Source organism: Schistocerca cancellata, chromosome 7 (genome assembly GCF_023864275.1).
Source record: "Schistocerca cancellata isolate TAMUIC-IGC-003103 chromosome 7, iqSchCanc2.1, whole genome shotgun sequence".
Taxonomy (NCBI): Eukaryota; Metazoa; Arthropoda; class Insecta; order Orthoptera; family Acrididae; genus Schistocerca; species Schistocerca cancellata.
Genome location: NC_064632.1, coordinates 497,069,005 through 497,094,713, shown reverse-complemented (window position 1 = coordinate 497,094,713; position 25,709 = coordinate 497,069,005). Strand labels below are relative to the sequence as shown.

The window sequence follows — 25,709 nt, the reverse complement described above, 5'->3', positions numbered from 1 at the left end:
TTACAAATAGATGCAGCATGCCAAAATTACAGAGGAGAAATCAGGTTTATCAACTAATAAGATGCTTGCTATGAAGTGGTGCAATAAAAGAGGAATGTGGATGTTGTCAGTATCCAAAATAATACAAATGATTGAAACAGGGAAGATTGATAGTAATACTGGTGAAAGAAATTGAGAAACCCCTATGTAGTGTAGATTATAACTTGATTATGGGGGCAATTGACTGTTGTGATAGACAACAGAGCTAAGTTGGATCAGTGCATAAGATTGTGAAATGTTATGAAAGTAATTTTTTTACATCCTTGATTAGAGCATTTTAAATGCTCAAGATCTTCACAGATCGATTACAGGGCAGAAAAGGCACTCAGAGATTCACCTCTCTCGTTTTAGGGAAACACTAGGAAAAATAGGCTGCAGAACTGAAAAAAGCTGATAGAGGGAGTACCAGTAATGAGAATCCACTATATTTTACAGGCAGGCCTCTTTTAGATTTGTTGTGGGCCAAAATTCAGAGAAAAGTATGCTAATGCGTAGATGAGTAGTTTGGATGAAATAGAAAGTGCACTAGGAAACCAGATACCACGGCAAAACTTGCAATGTACCATTATGTGTTGTTACCCATTTCAAGCTTTACCACACAAAGAAGCATCACTAATCATTGAGAGCTAAACCTAATGATTGAAATTTACACTTCTGGATGAATTATTTTAAAAAGAAAAAAAATACAAGAAACAAAAAAATGTACAAAAAGGACAACACAAAAACTATTTTTAACTTTTCCAGTGATGGTACAAATCCTGGATCAAAAAGGATGGAAAATAGGTACAGTGGGTGTAAAAAAATTCATACATTTCACTGGCAAAAAACAGACTATGTTTCAGATGCTAAAATATCTATTCTGCATGTGACGTAAATGCACAGGATTCATTCCATCAATTAAATAAAAACTGAAAATGTTAATCACTTTATTATGTCATGAAATTATTCCAACATGACAGAAAATTAAATATGGGTACTCTGATTTTTTTGACTGTGGAAATTGTGTGTGAATGCAAACAGGGTTTGAAAATGCATACTGAGTATTGTAAAAAGTATTGAAACAATTAAATTTCCTACTTTGGAGCATCTCTCCAAATGGTGAAATATGCTGGCAAGAAACAGACTCGGCCGGCTGAAGTGGCCGCGCGGTTAAAGGCGCTGCAGTCTGGAACCGCAAGACCGCTACGGTCGCAGGTTCGAATCCTGCCTTGGGCATGGATGTTTGTGATGTCCTTAGGTTAGTTAGGTTTAACTAGTTCTAAGTTCTAGGGGACTAATGACCTCAGCAGTTGAGTCCCATAGTGCTCAGAGCCATTTGAACCATTTTGAAACAGACTTGCTGTTCCAGATGATGCTGTATATTTTTTGTTCTTGATTAATTAACAATAGCATTCATAGGGCCAGTGAAACAAAAACTGTACATACTCATCTGCTTACAATATGCTAAAATTATCCCCACATAAGAGAAACAATGATATTTGAGTATCAAGATCTATTATCATGAGAAATGCCTAGGGATGTCAAAAAGAATTGAAAATAAAAGCTATTTAAACACTTAAAGATTCAGAGTTTGAAGTAACTCTCCAGACATTATATGCTGGCAACAGATAGATGTGATTCTTCATGTGCAACAATATGTATTCCATGCCTGAAGTAACTGTACCGCATACGTAGTGCCAGCTAATAAAAAATTGTGAAGATTTGTCTCTTCACTATTTGATAAATGTTTCAGTGTAAATGAAAGATTTTGTATTCAAGAACACTGATTTTTGTCCTTGAAGTTTTTGTGGGAAAAATTAATTTTTTATGTACTTGAAACTTTTTCATGTACATCAAAAGTGTCTTACAGCAAGTACTTCATTTTCCTTGCGAACTTTTGTGAATGAACTATTATGCTACCATGCACTAAGAGCACAGATGAACTGGAGAGATTGGATGTACGGATTGTACTACGCATAACTTGCAATATCCAAAATATTCAGCACAGCATCAGAAGGCCGTCAGAGGCAATTCAGCATGCATGAAGCAGTTCTCAAGGCAGGGTGTGGGTGCAGGTACTCATATTACGCAGAAATTCTAAATGTACAACAATGAAAAATCCAGGCTGGAATAATGACAGTATTATGAAAAGGGTAAGAGACCTAATCACCATATAGCAGAAATGCTGAGTCGTAGACAGGCACCACAAACAGTCTATCAAACAAGTAAGCATTTGGTCACAAAGGCCTTCATTGGAATTAGACAACATATATATCCACTCACGCATTTGCATCTCTCTCTCTCTCTCTCTCTCTCTCATGACCACTGTCTCTGGCTGCTGAGGCTAGACTGTGAGTAGCAGTGCATGATGAGAGAAGCATTGTGAGTGGTGCAGGTAAGGAGGTGGCAGGGGCAGGAAGGGGGAGTGATAGCATGGTAGAGGTGGAGGGACAGAAAGTTCTGCTTGTGGAGCACACAGGGACATGGAGAGGAGATAGGACACCTAGGTACAGTTTGAAGGTTAGAGAGGGGGGGGGGGCAGTGGAAAAGGAGAGAAGTAAAAAGACTGTGGGTGTGTTGTAGAACAGGGGGCTGTGTAGTGCTGAAATGGCAACAGGGAAGGTGATAGGTGGGTAAACAATGACAAGTTAAATTAGGGCCAGGAGGGGTATGGAAATGTGGGATATACTGCCCTGGAAAGTTCCCATGTGCACTGTTCAGAGAAGCTGGTGTTGGTTGGAAGGATCCAGATGACACAGGCTGTGAAGCAGGCTTGTGAGGGCAGTGTGCTCAGCAACTGAGTGGTCCAGCTGTTTCTTGGCCACAGTTTGGCGGTGGCCATTTATGAGGACAGACAGGTTGTTGGTGGTGAAGCCCACATGGAATGCAGCACAGTGATTGCAGCTTAGATTGTAGATCACATGACTGGTTTCACAGGTAGCTCTGCCTTTCATGGGATAGGTGATGTTTGTTACTGGACTGGAGTAGGTGGTGGTGATGGGACGATGTATGGGACAGATCTTGCATATAGGTCTATTACAGGGGTATAACCCATTAGGCAAGGGCTTGGGAACAGGGGTTGTGTCTGGGTGGATGAGGATATTGTGTAATTTAGGTGGGCAGCAGAATACCACTGTGACAGGGATGGGAAGGGTACTGGATAGGAGATTTCTCATTTCAGGGCACGACAAGAGGTAGTCGAAACCCTGGCAGAGAATGTAATTCAGTTGCTCCAGTCCTAAGTGGTACTGACTAAGGAGGGGAATGCTCCTCTGTGTCTAGACAGTGGGACTTTCTGAGCTGGTGGGTGACTGGAAAGATAAGGCGCAGGGGACAAGGCTATAAGGGTAATTATGGTCATTGAAGGCCTCAGTGAGACCCTCAGCATATTTTGAGAGGGACTGCTTGTCACTGCAGATGCGACAGCATGGGTGACTAGGGTTGTATGGAAGGGACGTCGTGGTGTGGAATGGGTGGCAGCTGTCGAAGTGGAGGTACTGTTGAATCTGAACCAAGTGAGGGTTAGGGATTCTGGGTGTTTAGGAAGGATTCCTTTAGATGGCCCTTGAATAGCTTGGCATAGGAATGCCTTCAAAGAAGAAGTAATTGTAGGTGAGGATATAGGTGGTCATGATGACTACGAAGGAGGCTGATGGTTTGAAATCTCTCAGGCATTGGGAAATGTAGTGTTCAATGCAGTAAGGCCATGGGCATTACAGATATTAGTGTAAAGGGAAGCGGCATCAATAGTGACAAGCAAGGCACCATGCGGTAAAGGAGAGTCAGTGGAGGAAATGATTGGTATCTTTTATGTAGGAGGGTAGTTTGCAGGTAATAGGCTGAAGTAGTTGGTCTACAAGAGCAGAGATTCTCTCGTTTGGGGCACAGTAACCTTCCACAATGGGGTATCCTGGGTGGTTGGGTTTATGGACTTTAGGAAGCATGTAGGAGTGTGGGGAGTGGTAAGGGTGAAGAGAGAGATGGAGTTTGGGAAGAGGTTCTGGGATAGACCTAAGGATTTGAGGAGCGACTGGAGAGGAAACTGGCAGCTGGCAGAGCCCTTCTGTCAGGTAACCCTTGCGGTTCAAAGCAACAATGGTGGAGCCTTTAGCAGCAAGTAAGATTATAAGGTCATGGTTAGTTTTTAGTTGGTGGATTGCAGTTCTCTCAGCAGATGTAAGATTAACTGGCATGTTGAGTTATTTGGGGAATGATGGTGAAGCAAGGTTTGAGTTTAAGAAATTGTGGAAAATTTACAGGGGGTGATTTTTGGAGACAGTGGGGATGGATCAAGGTTGGATGGAGGAGTTAACTGAGTCAGGCAGGGTTCAACATTGGTCTTTGGTGGAGTGTGATTGGTAGAGTTGGTGGCAAAAGTGTTTCCACTGTAGGGACCAGGAGAAGGAGAGAAGGTCTTTAGCAAGTCCTGCCAGACTGAATTTGGGAGTCGGACAAAAGGTGAGACCTTTGGAAGGGACTGATCTATCTGTGAGGCTAATGCTTTTGCAGGAAAGATTCGTGATTGTGTTTTGGGTCTGTTTAGGTTCTAGATTCTGTATGGTGGTGGGAGGTAGTTTTTGAGTGTGGGGTAGATGTAGTAGGTTTGAAGGCACCATTTGTCAGCTATGAGGGGGCGTGTGGGAGGCATGGAGGTTGTTGCAGAGACAGTGGATAGTGTTTTCCCAAGGTGGGAGCGGGAAGTGAGCAGGGAGGAGGGTTTTTTTTTGAGGTGGTGGTCATGCTGCTGTAGTTTGTGAAGGGCAGGAGTTTGTATGTGATATGGGATCCAGGAATTTAGCACTGCATAGCAGGAGAATTGTACGGATGCAGAGGAGGTATTGCAAGGAAGTTTGGGACTGATTGACATGATTTTGCAAATATGAATGGATGGATGTCATTTTGGAAGGGGTGGTGTTGCAGTTGGATATGGGTAATTTGATGGTAAGGCCATTTGGGGGGTTTCATGAGCCAAGCAACAACACAGGATCACTATGTGTGACTGGGTTCTGGCTAGGGATAAGGAAACCTTAGACAATAAGTTATAAGTCATATCAAAGCAGATCAAATATTCTTGTATGGTGTACAACAAAATCACTGAGAAACAGTTTTATACAAAATGCAAACATTTTTTTTTTTTTTTGTGAATTAGCACTAATGCACAATACCAGAAATGCAGTTTTCCACTCATAGCTGTACATTCTTTGCTTCTCTACTGTCAGCACTTCAACTTGTCCACATTTCTATTGTTATCACTGTATTTGTTTCCTTTTGTGCATGAAACAGATTTTAAAAAGCAGAAAATATTCACACACAGGAACAAAAACTTAGTAGTAGTTGCATTCTTTGACTAATGCACTTATAATTTTATTCTGAAGGTTTATTACCTAGCTCCTATACACTCGTTAATACTATATGGACACAATGTTCTTAAATGACATTTTAATTACTTCCGAACAGTGATGTCACCTGTGTTTTTTGTGCCATTTGGGAGTCTGTTGTAACAAAGCAGAATTTTATCACTTGCATGAAGACATTGTATATGATAATCAGTCCTAATTCTTGTATCCTAAGAGTGTGTGTGTGTGTGTGTGTGTGTGTGTGTGTGTGTGTTTTCAAAAAATCAGCACAGTTTTAACATGCATAGTATTTTCAGATACGCAGGGTATCTCAGGAGAAATGGTCAGTATTCAGAGAAGTGACAGGAATGCTCATGTGAAGCAAAAAGCTTCTTATGGACATAAGCTCTATTCCAAATGGTTTCTGAGACAGAAGACACTTAATGGACATTTGTTTGTGGGCTAGTGGTGCACACGTGTCTTACCCACCCAACCTTTTTGATGTTTTATTTTAGTCCAACCTACCTTGTTGCTTCCAACCTCTGTGCTTGGGATGTCTTTCTGCCATTAACCTCTTGACCTGGCTGATTCTTGCACCACTACCTGTTTCCACCTTTGTAATTCTTCCTGTGCCTCAAGGCACTTTCTTGCAGTGCAGAGTAATGTGACAGGTTTTGGTGGACATTTCTCTAGTCAAGTGACTGTTGGGATTGCAAGTTGCCAACAATTTTAAGCTTAGTGCAGAAGCAATGTGCACAATGAAAGGAAACATGTTACGTTTGATTTATTTTGATCGGTCTAATGAAGGATTTTATTGGAGGAGTGAGTGAATGCATACACATTATTTTTAGGAAAATAGGTGTTTTTAAAATTTCTATCCTTTAGTAATAAATTTCAAAATGAGATGTCTAAATTATGCCTGTTAGCAATAACCCTGTGAACAAAGAACACAATTCCCAGTTGTTGGTTGGTACCCACTTGTGCACACATTACCGTTGTTGCAGTGTATCCACGTGTGGACTTACAAACTGTTCAGCATTGAACCGTGATTTATTTTCAAAGAATATTCTTAAGAATTTATTTTATTTACTAGCTATTCATCAAGAACATTAACACATTTAATCACACTATGTAAGCGTGGAAGTTGTTGCCAGGGAGTAACTGATGAAATCAATCATAACCAAATTCCTTTTAACAAGTGGGAATTTTATTCACTTTAATAGTGCCTAAAGGCATTTTTTAAAAGAAACAGATTTGACATTATAATCGGAAAGCACCCTCTAAATATCAAAGTTACAATTTATTCAGAGGCAGTGAGAAACAAGTTTTGACTGTATAAGCTTTTGGGCAGAGAACCTTGCTGCTCCCTTTTGACATGGCTGTAGTTACAACTGCTCACAACAGCCTTTGAAAGACTACACTGGTGCAAATCTGCAGCACACTAGATTACTTTAAACTAAAAGTTTTAACAATTTACACAAGCACACAAACTATGCACCCCCATAGGAGAGATGGAAATGGTACAAAACACTAACAATTAAAATATTAATTTTGCCACCGAAGGTGCAACTTGATTTTAACTTCTAGAATAGGTCTTACAGTGAAAGGGTGGCAACTTTATATACTAAAATGATCATTTAAATAAATGCCCATGAAATGCAATCTTATATAAAATTCTACAAGGTTGGCCAAACAAGTTAAGATGCTCTACAGTACACAGATACTGCCTCTCAAGATCATAGGCAAGATCAAAACATATTTCAGGTATTAGGCCGTTACACTCCAAACAATAAATTCATTAACACGCCAAATCTGACAAACATGACAGAGGCAGCTCCAAACAATAGACAGACACTAACTGCCTAACAAATGTGGACGAGAGACTGACCAAGAAAACAAGTAGAATTTAACCAGAGTAAATCACATAACATATCACCAATCACTTAACTAACTTCTAATAAATTGCGATTTCTCGAGAAGACCTGGCGCAGCACCCCCCAAATCGCTCTCCCGAACCGTGCAATGCCAGCCGCTTCAATGGACACAGAAAGGCGCACCGATCTCCCGTCTCACAGCGCAACAGCTCGCACCGGCCAGACTGATGTCGTGGGTTGACTCCTGTTGCTCTCGTGTCGACCGCGAAGTCACTACCCCTCACTATACCTCGCGGCCCTCTGGACTCACTTGGCGACCTCACATGCACCGACGCTCAAGACAGACAAGTCATCTTGTGTCTCAGAGCCCGACTGACCAACCGATCGATCCAACCCCCAGTGATCATTGCCGAGCAAACTCGAGCAGACTGGCGGCCAAATGCACAGACTCAGATGCAGGAACTAAACCCCGACCGCGCGACCACTCGCTGAGTTCTCTTACTGGCGGAGTGGAAAGACTCTCATTTTGCCGGCTTTAAAGGTTGATCCGAATGACAGACATACTAGCACTCCGAACGACAGACATACTAGCACTCCGAACGACAGACAGACACTAACTGCCTAACAAATGTGGACGAGGGACAGACTAGCAAGCTGGGGACGAGATACTGACCCCAGACTGACTCAGACAAATTGACTGGCGAGCTCATAGCACCCCTTAAATGCATGTGAACAGCAACCTTTCCCCTTTCCCACCAGAGGGAAACACCAAAGCTGTGATTGCCACAGTGGCGCCACTGCCAGAAATGGAGGGTGACTGCTTCACACTACACACTGCGGCGTGCTCTTCAAAACAGCAATTTTTACCAGGGCTGAAGCATATTTGTTCATCTCCTTAATTTCATAGTTAACAATCTATCTCAAAAAAGAATTTGAAAATGTCAAGTGGATTCGGAGGATGTTAAAAATGAATTTTTACAAATGGTTTCCCCATAAATGCAAGTTTACTCCTATTTCACAACATTTGACAGGCCACATTCTTGTAGAACAACTATCAGCAGTCAGCACTTCTTCAAGATCGCCTTTGCAACTTAATGTTTGTGTGTCATTGTCATTACGGACGTTGTCATTGCTGCCTTCCCTAGACAACAGAAACATCAACAGTATCTGTTAGATGACACTTACACTGAGTAGTGCAACCCTTGAGGCTGATAAGCTTGAAATACATTTTTTAGAGCCTCCTGAATGTTGCCAACTGAGGGCTCTACTGCCATTTGCAGAGTTTGCAGTACAGTGCTCCCAGGCAGCCCAAACTCACTTTGGAGAGCATGTGTGGCGAGGCAGTAGCCTGTCCAAGTCCAGTTTGTAGAACTTGTTTGAGGGGTTAAACAAGCCTGTTAAAAGTGCAGTTGTCCATGGTGTGTTGAGAGTGCGTCAGAGAGAAGTATAAGTTAACTGTGTTCCCACACATTCTGGCTAGTGCCACACATACACACTAATGAAGCATATGCAGATACAATGTATGTTTACGGGTTCTGCGATGGTAGTGCTCCTGCTTCTGTTGAATATCGTTTTCGATTTCCAACATGTCGAATTCCTGATTGTCGAGTATTTACCAGAGTTTTCAGCACTAGTATTTTGCCAAGTTCCCATTATTCTTCTGAATGTGTAGTTCAACAACTTGTGCAGAAACAGCAACACATTAATGAAGTGGTGTAGCGTAGTCCTACTACCAGCACATGGCAACTTTCTGCACATATCAGTGTTTCACATACACATGTGTGGTGAAAAATCACATGTAGAAAACGTGATACATTGTAAAATGTGTGTTGTTGTGTTCAGTAATTGATGGACATATGTAAACCCAAAATTGTATTGAATAACACAAAAAATAAATGTGTTCTATCTCAGAAACCATTCAGAATAGGGCATAAGTGTACATGAAGATTTTTGCTTCAAATGGTCATTCTTGTCATGTCCCTGAATATTGACCGTTCCTCCTGGGACACCCTGTATATAGTGTGGGGACAGTTAGTGCATTTGGTTGTCTGAAAGCACTTCTGGTGGATTGTCTTGTTGACTAATTATGCACATAACAACTTTTCTGTAGTTTTATTAACCTTAGAATATGCATATCTGCAGAATTGTTTGGAATACAATATGATAGATATGGCTACAAGTCATAGTACCTGTCATCGCTTTTAGTGCCAGCAATGAAGTCCAGAAGAGGTGTTGGTATGGCATGAGGGTGCTTTTCATGGTTGGGATGTGGTCCCATTATTGTGTTTAAGAAAACGCTAAGTACTGAAAAATGTGAACACATATTACCATGTTGTGTATTGCGTACAGTAGAGATGATGATTGATTGTATCATCATGACAAAGCACACTGTTATAAAGCAGCATCTTTGAGGTAGTGGTTTGTGGACAATAACATTCCTGAAATGGACTGGCCTTTCTTAGACTTTAAACATTATTCCAGTGGATCACCTTGGAGATGAGATAGAACGTCAACTTCGCTTCAGACCCAGCATCCAACACCACTACCTTCCCTTATTTTGGCTCTTAAGAAAGAACGGGCTGCCATTCATCCACAGACATTCTGACTGAGAGTGTCTAGAGCAGAGTTACAGCCATCACAAAGGCAAAGGGCGGACATGCCCTATCTGAATGTCCATTAATAGGTGTCTAGATACTGTTGTTCAGATAGTGTACACTGTCTGTAGTGTTCCTGCAGGAGTAGTTTTGACATTTTTTCATTAGAAATATACTTGTACCTACTTTCTAAGCAGCTTTTATTTATACGGTGTTCCGACGGACAATGAAACTTTATGGAAACATTTGTAAGGGCACATGAAAGAGAAATAACAAATAAACTATCGAAAGAAACACATTTTAATTTCTACATGAAAGGGTAATGTTCATTAACTGCATACTTTGTTTATGTTTAAGGTTACAAATGTTGCTCAGTGTGATGACCATCTGCATCCATGACAGCCATGAATGATAGAGATTCCTCTACTGCTGCCTAAAACATCTCAGATGGGATGTTGGCTACCTCTCTCACTGTTGTCTTTTTCAACTGTCAATGTGTGTTAGTTCTCCATTGATAAACCTTGTCCTTCAGGTACCCTACAGCCAGAAATGACACAGATTCAAATCTGGTGATCTTGGTGGCCACGCAGTTTGGTACAGTTGGTCATTGATTTGGTTTTCTCGAGCTATGTTACATAGTAACTGAGTGACCTCTTGAGCAATGTGAGGTAGAGCCGCATCATGCATCAAAACAGTTGAGTCTAAACACCTCTCTCTCATGGAACAGGGACCTTATGTTGGTAAAGCAGATCACAGTAACGTGTGCTGTTCACACCGCATGTCCTTGGTCCTTGGGGTCCAAGTTCAAGGAAAAATGGACCAATCATGAAATGTACTGTGAAGCCACACCACACAGTGGCATGTTCATTATGCATGGGAATGTTCATTCATCTACATCTACATCCATACTCCGCAAGCCACCTGACGGTGTGTGGCGCAGGGTACCCTGAGTACCCCTATCGGTTCTCCCTTCTATTCCAGTCTCGTATTGTTCGTGGAAAGGATTGTCGGTATGCTTCTGTGTGGGCTCTAATCTCTCTGATTTTATCCTCATGGTCTCTTCGCGAGATATACGTAGGAGGGAGCAATATACTGCTTGACTCTTCGGTGAAGGTATGTTCTCGAAACTTTAACAAAAGCCCGTACCGAGCTACTGAGTGTCTCTCTTGCAGAGTCTTCCACTGGAGTTTATCTATCATCTCCGTAATGGTTTCACGATTACTAAATGATCCTGTAACGAAGCGCGCTGCTCTCCGTTGGATCTTCTCTCTCTCTTCTATCAACCCTATCTGGTATGGATCCCACACTGCTGAGCAGTATTCAAGCAGTGGGCGAACAAGCGTACTGTAACCTACTTCCTTTGTTTTCGGATTGCATTTCCTTAGGATTCTTCCAATGAATCTCAGTCTGGCATCTGCTATACGGACGATCAACTTTATATGATCATTTCATTTTAAATCACTCCTAATGCCTACTCCCAGATAATTTATGGAATTAACTGCTTCCAGTTGCTGACCTGCTGTTTTGTAGCTAAATGATAAGGGATCTATATTTCTATGTATTCGCAGCACATTACACTTGTATACATTGAGATTCAATTGCCATTCCCTGCACCACGCATGATGATCCCCAGAAGTGATAATTTTGAGTGTTCACTCCCCAGTGAGCATAAAGTGTGCTTCATCACTACAAAAAGTGTTCAAAGGTCACACATCAACAACTTCAACCCTTGCAAGAAATGTAAGAGCGAAGACAACATGAATGTCTGTGTCACATGTCAAAAGTTGATGAGTAATGTGAAATTTGTATGGATACCATTTCACAATTGTTCACAGAGCTTTTCAAATGGACTGTGGAATGTTCAGCTGTCATGACACAGCCCATGCACTGCTTGAAGATCACAAATTTCATCCAGCATTCTCAGCCATTGCAACAGCAACTTCTTCAACAACATGTTGTGTGACCTCTCCAATGGGCAGTTCCCAAATCACCAGTTAATTTGAACTTTCTAATCTTGTTCTTTAACCCTGATGTGGAAAGAGGACCTTCCATATTCCTTTAATATGCCGACACTCATGAGGTGCAGCAGCACTACTGCTCTTGTTTTGATAAAACAGCTTTATGAGTAAAGCTTTGCTCACCTTGTCCAGACCCATATTAATCGTCTGTAACTGTGTTGCACACTGAAGCTAGTGTTTCAGCCCTTTGTCCCTGTAGCAGTACCGGTACCTAAAGGCAAGACAGGACACAAACATTACAAACAATGCAAATCCTGTAGTGCACAGTCTGAACATTCCTATAAAGTTGGGTGCCTGTAAGGTAAACAGTTCTGCCTCTACACTGTCTCAAGTAGCAAAAGGTTTGGAAAGGAAAGGAGATAAACAAAAGAATGTAGTGGTGAATAGTGTGTCTGAGACTATAGTTATGTGTGTGAAACAGAAATTTTCCATTCAGTGTGTATTAAAAGTTCTGACAAATGGAAGTGGGGCACAGGCTTTTAACATGAAAACTATCAAAAACTAAGGCTTGCTCAGCAAACATACAGGAGTGGCTTGGACATGAATCACCATAGACCATAATGCAAAAAAAGTCTAGAGGAAGCACTTATGGAGCTGTGCATGTCAAATGACTGACGATAATATTTGTGGACTAGCGAACCCAGCAATACTTCGCTATTGCTATATTAGTGTTGGAATTGGATACGAATCCTTATCTCCTTCTCTTTTCCCATTCTTTGTCCTCCTCCTCCTCCTCGCTCCTTTCTTTGTACATTTCCTCCTCCCCTTTATTTCTATCTCCTCCTCTTCCTCCCCCTCCCACTCGCCCTCCCTTCCCCAGTCTCTCTGTCCATCTGGCCCCGCTCTCTCTCTCTCTCTCTCTCTCTCTCTCTCTCTCTCTCTCTCTCTCTCTCTCTCTCTCTCTCCCCCCCCCCTCCCCCGAGCCTTGTTTATTGTTATTGCTAACAAAACCTTGATTGGGAACTGAAGTCACATAAAATGAGTGGGTAAATCAGTTGTGCTGATCGGTATATGGGGTGGGAACGAGACCTCTCCAACAGCTGATTATTTGATGATAGTAGCTTCAATGATGCTAAGGTATTTTGCATAGTTTTAATCTGCGAATGGATATGATTACAAAGTTTTGGGTGATTCAGATTCTGTAGTATTATTCTAATTGTAATCCAGTAAGCCATAAATACAGCTTTCCTGTTTTCTGTTGAAACTGACTGAGAGGAAGAAAACAAAACAGCACATTGTTGTGTATACAATCTATGTTTAAAATCATATGTAAGGGGAGAGAATATGTATGGGAGAAACAATTTGTCAACTGGTTTAATTGCCCTCCTATCATAGTTAAAAATTACTGTGAGAAAGGAAACTAAACCATACTTTTTCACAGCAGAGAATGTTCTTCCTCGCCATTGATTGTAACAGAAAACCTGTACATTAATGTTAAAAAAAATAGAATATATATATATATCTAAAAAGAAAGATGATGAGACTTACCAAACAAAAGCGCTGGCAGGTCGATAGACACACAAACAAACACACAAAATTCTAGCTTTCGCAACCGACGGTTGCCCCGTCAGGAAAGAGGGAAGGAGAGGGAAAGACGAAAGGATTTGGGTTTTAAGGGAGAGGGTAAGGAGTCATTCCAATCCCGAGAGCGGAAAGACTTACCTTAGGGGGAAAAAACCATCTGCATATACACAGACACAAGCAGACATTTGTAAAGGCAAAGAGTTTGGGCAGAGATGTCAGTCGGGGCGGAAGTACAGAGGCAAAGATGATGTTGAAAGACAGGTGAGGTATGAGCGGCGGCAAATTGAAATTAGAAATTAGCGGAGATTGAGGCCTGGCGGATAGCGAGAAGAAAGGATATGCTGAAGGGCAAGTTCCCATCTCCGGAGTTCTGACAGGTTGGTGTTAGTGGGAAGTATCCAGATAACCCGGATGGTGTAACACTGTGCCAAGATGTGCTGGCCGTGCACCAAGGCATGTTTAGCCACAGGGTGATCCTCATTACCAACAAACACTGTCTGCCTGTGTCCATTCATGCGAATGGACAGCTTGTTGCTGGTCATTCCCACATAGAAGGCTTCACAGTGTAGGCAGGTCAGTTGGTAAATCACGTGGGTGCTTTCACACGTGGCTCTGCCTTTGATCGTTTACACCTTCCGGGTTACAGGACTGGAGTAGGTGGTGGTGGGAGAGTGCATGGGACAGGTTTTACACCGGGGGCGGTTACAAGGGTAGGAGCCAGAGGGTAGGGAAGGTGGTTTGGGGATTTCATAGGGATGAACTAAGAGGTTACGAAGGTTAGGTGGACGGCGGAAAGACACTCTAGGTGGAGTGGGGAGGATTTCATGAAGGATGGATCTCATTTCTGGGCAGGATTTGAGGAAGTCGTATCCCTGCTGGAGAGCCACATTCAAAGTATCCTGTCACAAGTGGGGCACTTTTGGGGTTCTTCTGTGGAAGGTTCCGGGTTTGAGGAGATGAAGAAGTGGCTCTGGTTATCTGCTTCTGTACCAGGTCAGGAGGGTAGTTACGGGATGCGAAAGCTGTTTTCAGGTTGTTGGTGTAATGGTTCAAGGATTCCGGACTGGAGCAGATTCGTTTGCCACGAAGACCTAGGCTTTAGGGAAGGGACCGTTTGATGTGGAATGGGTGGCAGCTGTCATAATGGAGGTACTGTTGCTTGTTGGTGGGTTTGATGTGGACGGACGTGTGAAGCTGGCCATTGGACAGGTGGAGGTCAACGTCAAGGAAAGTGGCATGGGATTTAGAGTAGGACCAGGTGAATCTGATGGAACCAAAGGAGTTGAGATTGGAGAGGAAATTCTGGAGTTCTTCTTCACTGTGAGTCCAGATCATGAAAATGTCATCAATAAATCTTGGAATAAATCCTTACAAGGGTTCCACGACAGTGGTACTTGATCGTCGGGAGTATGTGGCTGAGGGACTGCGTCAGCTTTCAGACAACACTACTTACAAAGTTTGCCAAGGTAATCCCATTCCTGATGTCCAGACGGAGCTTCAAGGAATCCTCAGAACCTTAGGCCCCCTACAAAACCTTTCACCTGACTCCATCAACCTCCTGACCCCACCAACACCCCGCACCCCTACCTTCTACCTAAAATTCACAAACCCAATCATCCCGGCCGTCCCATTGTAGCTGGTTACCAAGCCCCCGCAGAACGCATATCTGCCTACGTAGATCAACACCTTCAACCCATCACATGCAGTCTCCCATCCTTCATCAAAGACACCAACCACTTTCTTGAACGCCTGGAATCCCTACCCAGTCTGTTACCCTCGGAAACCTTCCTTGTAACCATTGATGCCACTTCCTTATACACAAATATTCCACATGTCCAGGGCCTCGCTGCGATGGAGCACTTCCTTTCACGCCGATCACCTGCCACCCTACCTAAAACCTCTTTCCTCATTACCTTAGCCAGCTTCATCCTGACCCACAACTTCTTCACTTTCGAAGGCCAGACATACCAACAATTAAAGGGAACAGCCATGGGTACCAGGATGGCCCCCCTCGTATGCCAACCTATTCATGGGTCGCTTAGAGGAAGCCTTCTTGGTTACCCAGGCCTGCCAACCCAAAGTTTGGTACAGATTTATTGATGACATTTTCATGATCTGGACTCACAGTGAAGAAGAACTCCAGAATTTCCTCTCCAACCTCAACTCCTTTGGTTCCATCAGATTCACCTGGTCCTACTCTAAATCCCATGCCACTTTCCTTGACGTTGACCTCCACCTGTCCAATGGCCAGCTTCACACGTCCGTCCACATCAAACCCACCAACAAGCAACAGTACCCCCATTATGACAGCTGCCACCCATTCCACATCAAACGGTCCCTTCCCTACAGCCTAGGTCTTCATGGCAAACGAATCTGCTCCAGTCCGGAATCCTTGAACCATTACACCAACAACCTGAAAACAGCTTTCGCATCCCATAACTACCCTCCCGAACTGGTACAGAAGCAGATAACCAGAGCCACTTCCTCATCTCCTCAAACCCGGAACCTTCCACAGAAGAACCCCAAAAGTGCCCCACTTGTGACAGGATACTTTCCGGGACTGGATCAGATTCTGAATGTAGCTCTCCAGCAGGGATACGACTTCCTCAAATCCTGCCCTGAAATGAGATCCATCCTTCATGAAATCCTCTCCATTCTACCAAGAGTGTCTTTCCGCTGTCCACCTAACCTTCGTAACCTCTTAGTTCATCCCTATGAAATCCCCAAACCACCTTCTCTACCCTCTGGCTCCTACCCTTGTAACCGCCCCCGGTGTAAAACCTGCCCCATGCACCCTCCCACCACCACCACCTACTCCAGTCCTGTAACCCAGAAGGTGTACACGATCAAAGGCAGAGCCACGTGTGAAAGCACCCACGTGATTTACCAACTGACCTGCCTACACTGTGAAGCCTTCTATGTGGGAATGACCAGCAACAAACTGTCCATTCACATGAATGGACACAGGCAGACAGTGTTTGTTGGTAATGAGGATCACCCTGTGGCTAAACATGCCTTGGTGCACGGCCAGCACATCTTGGCACAGTGTTACACCGTCCGGGTTATCGGGATACTTCCCACTAACACCAACCTGTCAGAACTCCGGAGATGGGAACTTGCCCTTCAGCATATCCTCTCTTCTCGCTATCCGTCAGGCCTCAATCTCCGCTAATTTCTAATTTCAAATTGCCGCCGCTCATACCTCACCTGTCTTTCAACATCATCTTTCCCTGTGTACTTCCGCCCCGAATGACATCTCTGCCCAAACTCTTTGCCTTTACAAATGTTTGCTTGTGTCTGTGTATATGCAGATGGATATGTGTGTGTGTGTGTGCGAGTGTATACCTGTCCTTTTTTCCTTTTTTCCCCCTAAGGTAAGTCTTTCCGCTGCCGGGATTGGAATGACTCCTTACCCTCTCCCTTAAAACCCAAATCCTTTCGTCTTTCCCTCTCCTTCCCTCTTTCCTGACGAGGCAACCGTTGGTTGCGAAAGCTAGAATTTTGTGTGTATGTTTGTGTTTGTTTGTGTGTCTATCGACGTGCCAGCACTTTCGTTTGGTAAGTCAAATCATCTTTGTTTTTATATATATAGTCCGTGTACATCTGAATGTTTATTAGAGCATTGCGCTTGAATTTGGAGTAAATTTTTTGAGAGCTTTGTGAGGTTTTTGGTAGCAACATTAAACAATGTCTTGTCTTAGTGTAATAGTGTAGATTAAAGAGGGGTGGCTAAATCTTGATCTCTATTACAGTTTTGGCCAAATTTAAGATGCTTAGAATTGAAACTAATAGTTATCAAAAGGATTTATTGGGGTCAGATGCAAAACTTATACCCATCACACAGTTAAAATTTCAAGGCTGCGTCATTCACAGTTTTTGTGCGACATGAGGTCAGATTTAGGGAAATAATAAACTGCAACAAATTTTCAACCATTTTGTGACTGCACCAATTGTTCAGCGAACGAATTATGTAGTATCAAGTGTCCTTTAGTAGTTCCACAGAAAAATAACTGTTATCAGTTATAACAAATGAAGCTGTTATTTTGAAAATATTCTAGACTCATTAATAAGTAAATATGTTGTCAACATTTTTTGTCAAATTTATGAATACTTTGGTGACCCATTACTGAATATTTATTTTTGTTTCAATAGACAGAGCTAGTGGTGTTGTACAAGAAAATGATTTATCTGTTTTGCATAAGATTAAAAATTGGCTTGAAAAAACTACTGCCAAACAAACAAAAGGAATGTTACAGACAAAACTTTTGAATGGCATGGGAAGGCTAATGCCATAGCATTAGCCTCGGTGTGAAACAGCAGAGTAAGATGGATCCTGGGAGGTAGTATTAACAGCAGCATAGGCTGAGAAATGGAAATGACGGAGGGTTGTGATGGCATGTACCTTTATCAGACTGTGCAATTACACTAGAATCACAAAAATATTCTGCTATAAGTGATAAAAGTTCACTATATATAGGCAGAACCTTAATAGAAATCACTTAATAACAAACTATTGCAAAATTCAAGTCGGAGAAGAACTTGGGAACCATCAGAGAAGAACATCTAAAGAAAAAAAGGACAGTATCAAAATTACAGAATCAATTGCACTAGACCAACTCAAAGAATTAAAATCCAGTGAGCAGAACAAAATTTTAGAATAAAATGTCAATACTAATAGTACCAAAATAGCAAAATTAATACCATTAGATGCTAGTCCACAGATTCCACAAAAATGGAATGCTAGGTAGACATGCATAAAAGCTCTGAGACGGTATATAATTAAATGATAATATAACATTCCAGAGTGAGTCGTGCTTGGGTAGCTCAGTTGGTAGAGTACTTGCCCACGATAGGCAAAGGTCCCAAGTTCGAGCCTCGGTCCAGCACAAAGTTTTAATCTGCCAGGAAGTTTCATAATATAACATTGATCATTGGATATCCAGGCAGAACCAGCTAGACACAAGTCAATGAAAGGCAGTATATAGTACAAAATCAGTACCCAATTAAACTCCTTTACTCTCATACCAGTTCTGCTTGTTGTCAGCTCACAGCCAGCTACACTGTGGGCAGACAAAACAAACTTGCTCTGGCCTTTGGTTCACCTTACATTGCAGCACAAAATTCCTCCACTATCTGCGCTGTCAAGGAGAACGAGTAAAAGGCTCTTCTGACACCAAGGCAACAATGGGTGGCCCATAGTTCTAATCTTCAGGACTGCTCATTTTTGTTGACAGCTGTCAGCCATCTCTTAAACCCCACTGTTCCTTTGGTGCATCACTGACTACCCATTGCTGCTTCCAGGTGGTGCTGGTGTGGCACAATGAACTACTGCAGACTTGGCGCCACCTGCTAAGCTAGGCTAAACTTTCTCTGTACTGTGAAATGATGGCACAGTCTTTAGGCTGGTGTGTCATTTAACATTGCCTCTAGCCTTGAAAAAGGCCTCAACTCAGGCTCTCATCATCTTGTATGATTTGGAAATAAGACAGATCGAATCTTCTCAGGCCATTCTATATGCCTCCAGTCAGATATTGTCCAGTTTCTGTATTGTTTGGTCCACTGAAGACCTGCAGCTTCTTGTGTGACTATGGGCAGTGGCTTTCTGTGACGTTCCAAACTCCTGATGTCCTTTGTATGCAGTTCCCGTAGGAATGTTCAATCAGAAAGTAGTTGAGATAGACACGCATCCATTGACAGCAGCGGTTCCTGCTGGATTTGAAACCAATGGCCACTAACAAGACGTAGCACTTGTCTTTGATCCCAATCAGATAGGATTCTTTTTTACAACCAATGTTCTTTCACTGTGACAGTATTACACCATTCCTTGTACGCACGAAGGATAGACCGCATCAGTGCACCAACACATTGGGCAGGTTCCTTCATGATGTGATTGTAGGCACGTACAAACACAATAGCTCCTTTGTGTGACTGTATCATGACTCCCTCTTACTGTGCTGATTTCATGCATCTGACTGATACATACACACCACTTGACTGCCATGTTTTACTTTCACAGTGGAGGGTCACAGAATCGCCTGGTACCAATTCTACTATGTCTACAACTCTCCAAAAGGACCAGTGTTTTCTTTTAAGGGGATAACTAATGTTTTTCCTGGTGAGGTTATTTACCTTTTATAACCAAAAGTACTTTGTGAATATATTAATTACCAAAGAATGGGTAGTCAATTTTGGAACTGAACCTGGGACCAATTACACTCCTGGAAATTGAAATAAGAACACCGTGAATTCATTGTCCCAGGAAGGGGAAACTTTATTGACACATTCCTGGGGTTAGATACATCACATGATCACACTGACAGAACCACAGGCACATAGACACAGGCAACAGAGCATGCACAATGTCGGCACTAGTACAGTGTATATCCACCTTTCGCAGCAATGCAGGCTGCTATTCTCCCATGGAGACGATCGTAGAGATGCTGGATGTAGTCCTGTGGAACGGCTTGCCATGCCATTTCCACCTGGCGCCTCAGTTGGACCAGCGTTCGTGCTGGACGTGCAGACCGCGTGAGACGACGCTTCATCCAGTCCCAAACATGCTCAATGGGGGACAGATCCGGAGATCTTGCTGGCCAGGGTAGTTGACTTACACCTTCTAGAGCACGTTGGGTGGCACGGGATACATGCGGACGTGCATTGTCCTGTTGGAACAGCAAGTTCCCTTGCCGGTCTAGGAATGGTAGAACGATGGGTTCGATGACGGTTTGGATGTACCGTGCACTATTCAGTGTCCCCTCGACAATCACCAGTGGTGTACGGCCAGTGTAGGAGATCGCTCCCCACACCATGATGCCGGGTGTTGGCCCTGTGTGCCTCGGTCGTATGCAGTCCTGATTGTGGCGCTCACCTGCACGGCGCCAAACACGCATACGACCATCATTGGCACCAAGGCAGAAGCGACTCTCATCGCTGAAGACGACACGTCTCCATTCGTCCCTCCATTCACGCCTGTCGCGACACCACTGAAGGCGGGCTGCACGATGTTGGGGCGTGAGCGGAAGACGGCCTAACGGTGTGCGGGACCGTAGCCCAGCTTCATGGAGACAGTTGCGAATGGTCCTCGCCGATACCCCAGGAGCAACAGCGTCCCTAATTTGCTGGGAAGTGGCGGTGCGGTCCCCTACGGCACTGCGTAGGATCCTACGGTCTTGGCGTGCATCCGTGCGTCGCTGTGGTCCGGTCCCAGGTCGACGGGCACGTGCACCTTCCGCCGACCACTGGCGACAACATCGATGTACTGTGGAGACCTCACGTCCCACGTGTTGAGCAATTCGGCGGTACGTCCACCCGGCCTCCCGCATGCCCACTATACGCCCTCGCTCAAAGTCCGTCAAGTGCACATACGGTTCACGTCCACGCTGTCGCGGCATGCTACCAGTGTTAAAGACTGCGATGGAGCTCCTTATGCCACGGCAAACTGGCTGACACTGACGGCGGCGGTGCACAAATGCTGCACAGCTAGCGCCATTCGACGGCCAACAATGCGGTTCCTGGTGTGTCCGCTGTGCCGTGCGTGTGATCATTGCTTGTACAGCCCTCTCGCAGTGTCCGGAGCAAGTATGGTGGGTCTGACACACCGGTGTCAATGTGTTCTTTTTTCCATTTCCAGGAGTGTATATTTGTATTTTATTTTTTTTGCAGCTTTCCATTTCTACACACACACACACACACACACACACACACACACACACACACACACACATTTTACTGGCTGGAAGTAAACTAGGATCTAGCTTAAATGAATGAATGTTGTGCAGGTAACAGTCAGGTGGATGAAGACCTCCTGCGTATGGCAAGATCTGAGCAATCGGATGACCGAACTTTCCACCACTTCAAGAAATGCACAAATCGGCATCCACGCCAAGTGCTTCGCTACGACAGGGGCGGGGAGCCACTGTGGATTGCAAATGTGGCAGACCCTTTGACAGTACCACCCTGTCAGTATTGTGGAGGAGACAGGAAGTTTGAGTTTCAGGTATGTGTCAGTTATTAAGCATACACATGTGCACTGGAGGCTAGAAACGAGGTAGGAGAAAGTGGTCCAAGACATAATTCTCTGACTGACATTTCATCTTCCAAAGCTGGAGACATCATCAGAGGTTTTAACAACTTAGAAAGCAGTTAGTCTGAAACTCAGGAAGACAAACTGATTATATGTATCTATGCTATGATCGATTTGTGACATCAGACCACTGCCTAAAATCATGGTGTCTCACTGGTATGTTACGGAGCTTGTATCAGGGAAGAGTTGGTGCTGCTTATTTTATGTAATCCTAAGGTCCACAACTTGTCTAATTTTAATACTTTTTCTTTTCTGTTAAACTCTGCCCCACTACAAATTCCACAATTTACATGGGCATGCCTCTGCAATCTTGGGCAGTGGTCTGATATCACAAGCCAACTGTTGCGTGGATGTGTATAAATAGTTCAGCTTGTTGAGCTTATTTCTGACTGTAACTGCTTCATAATTCATTGGAGTCTCTGATGATGTTTCCCGTATTGGAAGACAAAATGTTAAGCAGAGAATTATGTTTTGGATCATGGCTTAATGCACATAAAACAAATATCATCAATAGAGCAAGCATAAGTCTAAAGGCATGTCCACACAATGTCCCTTTTCTCAAGTGCAGTCGCAGACATACAGGATTAAAAGGGTGCGCACAAAAATTGGTGGAAAGAACACAAGTAAGCAAGGATATTCTCATGTCCATGCATTTCCCCATTCCAGATAGGCAGTCTGCTACATATCCCCTTCTTTGCTTGTCTGCAGCTCGTGGTCTAGTGGCTGGCGTTACTGCCTCTGGATCACGGGGTCCCAGGTTCGATTCCCAGCTGGGTTGGGGATTTTCTCTGCCCGGGGACTGGGTGTTTGTGTTGTCCTTCATTTCATCATCATTTTTGAACCTCCCGAGACTGGACTGTGTAAAGATTGGGGATTTGTATGGGTGCTGATAACTGCACAATTGAGTGCCCCACAAACCAAACATCATCATCATCGACATCCTTCTTTGCTTGGAAGCTGGTGGTGCATTAATTGAGATGAGAAGGTGACTAAAAAAGAAAATGCAAAAGCATTTGTAGAAAAAAAAGTAGTATCTAAACAGCAAATGCACCAGTACGGGAAATACAAAGTGACAACGTTTTGTTTGCAAATTTCAGGAGGAGGTCACAGCAAGATTTTAGTTTTTCTGCTTGCAAAACTGCAGTGAGAAGGCAGGAAATAACATTTTGCTAGCTAGTAACCGTCAACTTATATACCAGTTTGAACTATTTATTTTGCATTTCAAAACAAAGGATTTCAGTTATTATTTCTGAAACTTACGGTGTCTTATTCCCGACAGTAATTTGATCAGATACTTTTGATCAAATACTTGATGTTCAGAGCGTCACATCTAAAATTTTTATTAAAAAATCTTTAGAAGCAACATTCCGTACAGACTTTTCTTTGTCTGTGGCCATCTGTAAATTGAAGTGTGCTTCCTTTGGAGTCAGTAGACACACAAATCAGTTCACAGCATAACCTCAACACATTACACAATGAAATACCCATGGGCCCCAGGTGTGTCTGTCTCCCACTAAAATGCGCAAAGGTACCCACTGATGGCAGGAAGCAATGTGCTTGTTGCACGCTCTACATTTCCAGGAAATTATGCATGCCCAAATGTTCTTGTACTGAAGCACTGTGGAGTGATGATAGTCATCGCTTAGCACAGAAGTTGCAGTCATAATCATGCTGTTGTGAAGTAGCACTGACAGAGTGAAATGACAGATTGTCAGCATCAAATGGCCTCTAACGAATATGTGTTTCATAAGACTGTGTAGAGTGTAAGATGAAAATTGTTGCAGTATATAGAGTTGCATTTGTGCTCTAGTAGATGAAGAGCAACGTATGGAAAAAGTTCGACGCTGCAGTCCACACTTCAGGTGGAAAAAATGTACAAAGGTCATCCAGTTCAAACAAAATGGCTGTATTCATGTTTATTCCATCTCCACATGAGAAAACATGTGCTCTGTCAAAGGAAAACGGGGCACACAGCAATGTCGCTATTATGTCCTTTCCATTCTTCCTTCCTCCCCCTGCGCTCCCCTCCTCTCCCCTCCTCCCTTCCCTCCTGTGCTGTCAGGGGCTAGAATAAACTGGCAGTCACTCCTTAAATATTGTAAGAGATGATAAAAACGAGTCTTATACCTAATGGAGCTTTTATGTTGAAACCTCCACCATTATTATTCCTCTTGTTTCATAACCTTCTACTCAACCTTTTTGGCTTAGTTATTTGTGGTTGCTTTTTAAAGTTTGACATCCACTTTGCCAAATTCACTGAAGTGTAGGCCGTTTGGGGAAGGGCATCTTACATGGTTTCACCATGCACTGTGATCTGTTGTACTTACTATTGGAATGGATTTCTGTTCTTGTCCAAAAGCCAGTGTGGTAGCCCCAATCTGTTGTTGGGGAGGGGGTCGGAATGTACACCACAGTTGTAGCCCCCTGACAACACAGAAATTGCATTGCTTTTGCCTAAGTTATTACCTTCCCAGGTGTGCCAAGGAGTAGGTGCTTATCCAGTCTTGGCCACCGGGACTCTGAGCAACTGATAGCCTTTGCTGTGCGGCAGAGTGGTACCTGTGTGGAGAGCCTCCAATCAGGGTGAGTGCCATTAGGGCGGACAGTCCACAATGGAATGAATCAAACTCAGCCATACTGGTGGCTGTGCCAACACAGCTGTCTCAGCAGATAGAAAGCAAGATTTTAGTGCAGAGCGCCATACAATCCCATTATGTTTCAGTGTTTTATCACACCATTGCACGAGTGTCAGGCTAGGAGAAATGGAGGTGGACAAATCACCCAGTTCTTGGTATGCTTCAGAATAGATGGAGTATCTTTGCAACAAAGTCACTCTTCTTCATTGAAAATATTGAGGATCAATCCAGAGAAGTTGCTGGAGTAGAGAGGATGAGAAATGGATCTCTGTTGATCAAAAAATTGAATGCCACCTGTGACAAGCTCAGGGTTACACCAGTTACCCCTCTCCTTATAACAGATTCAACAAGATTCAAGGCGTCGTCTTCCATCATGACGTAACGCTACAAACAGATCAAGAATCCGAACTAACCTTGAGCAGTGTGGAGTCCATTTTGTTTATGTCCAGAGAGGACCTAAGGACAAATAAGGTGGGCACTGAAGCTTTCATCCTAGCCTTCAATGAAAATATTTTACCTTAGAAACTTAAGGTCATAGCTTATAGGTGTGATGTTAAGCACCATTTGCCTCCTTCCATGAGCTGTTTTAAGTGTCATAGATGTGGACATATGACCTCCTGCTGTACCAGCGTGTGTGCTCGTGGGGCAAGTGGCAGGAAACACATGACAGAAGCCTTTACATAATCCCCCCTCCCAGAGCACCATTCCCTCATGTGCTGCCAAGTTGAGTTTTGATGAGGGAGAAGAAAATCAAGGAATACAAAACACTTCATCCTCGTCTTATCAAGATGCTAAGAAAATGGTTGGATGACTCCAACCTATTGATATGATGTCAAACTTTGCAAAAGTTGTGACAGAATACATACCCAACGTAACGACAATATCTCCAACAGCAACTCCTGGCCCTAGCAGCAGGTCAGTCTCTCTTTTTTGTTAAGCGTCCCCCCCCCCCCCCCCCCCACTTCCCGAGACAAATCAGACTAGCAGTCAACCACCCACCAGCAACTGACAGAGCCAAATGTTGTAGGTTTTAGGAAAGTTAAACAAAGGAAAATCCAGTATGGAATGTGACAATATTGTGAAAAGGATAGGTGCTATTCACATATAGCGGGGATGATGAGTCGCAGATAGGCACAACAAAAAGACTGTCACAAATATAGCTTTCAGCCAGTAAGGCCTTCATCAAAATCAGACCCCGCAGGGGATCCACATCTCTTTTGTGGATACGTGTTTGGCGAGCCAAGACCCCAAGCTAGTGCAGCTCTCTTTCCTTTCTGGGCTGCATACCTTCCTTTTCCACATCCTTCCATCCTCCCCCATCCCCCCCCCCCATCCTCCCCCCCGCCCCCCATACCTCCACCTCTTCCCTTCCTCTATGTTTCGTGCCTACATCCAGAGACAGATGCATGTAACTGTAAGATATAGTCTCGAGCGGTGTGACCTGAGGTGTGAACAAGCACCTAAAAGGCGGGAGTACCCTCAGAGAGGGCCCCCCCAAGGAAGGAGCGCACCATCGGGGATACTGGTAATCATGGGGGATACTTCCGCACTGGTTTCCTCTACATCTACAATTTCTGCTCACAAGTGAAAGTTAAATGAGTCTCAGCCACGGACACTTCTTCCATC

The 25,709-nt window shown here is 43.5% G+C and overlaps 1 protein-coding gene across 1 annotated transcript in view; it reads left to right on the top strand.

The window, feature by feature from the left end:
• The window catches only part of LOC126092436 (programmed cell death protein 2), a 72,540-nt gene that overhangs the window by 23,274 nt on the left and 23,557 nt on the right, over positions 1-25,709 (top strand). The window contains exon 3 of the mRNA XM_049908036.1: positions 21,143-21,360. Coding sequence (XP_049763993.1) covers positions 21,143-21,360 — 218 coding nt within the window. The remainder of the gene's footprint in view (positions 1-21,142; positions 21,361-25,709) is intronic.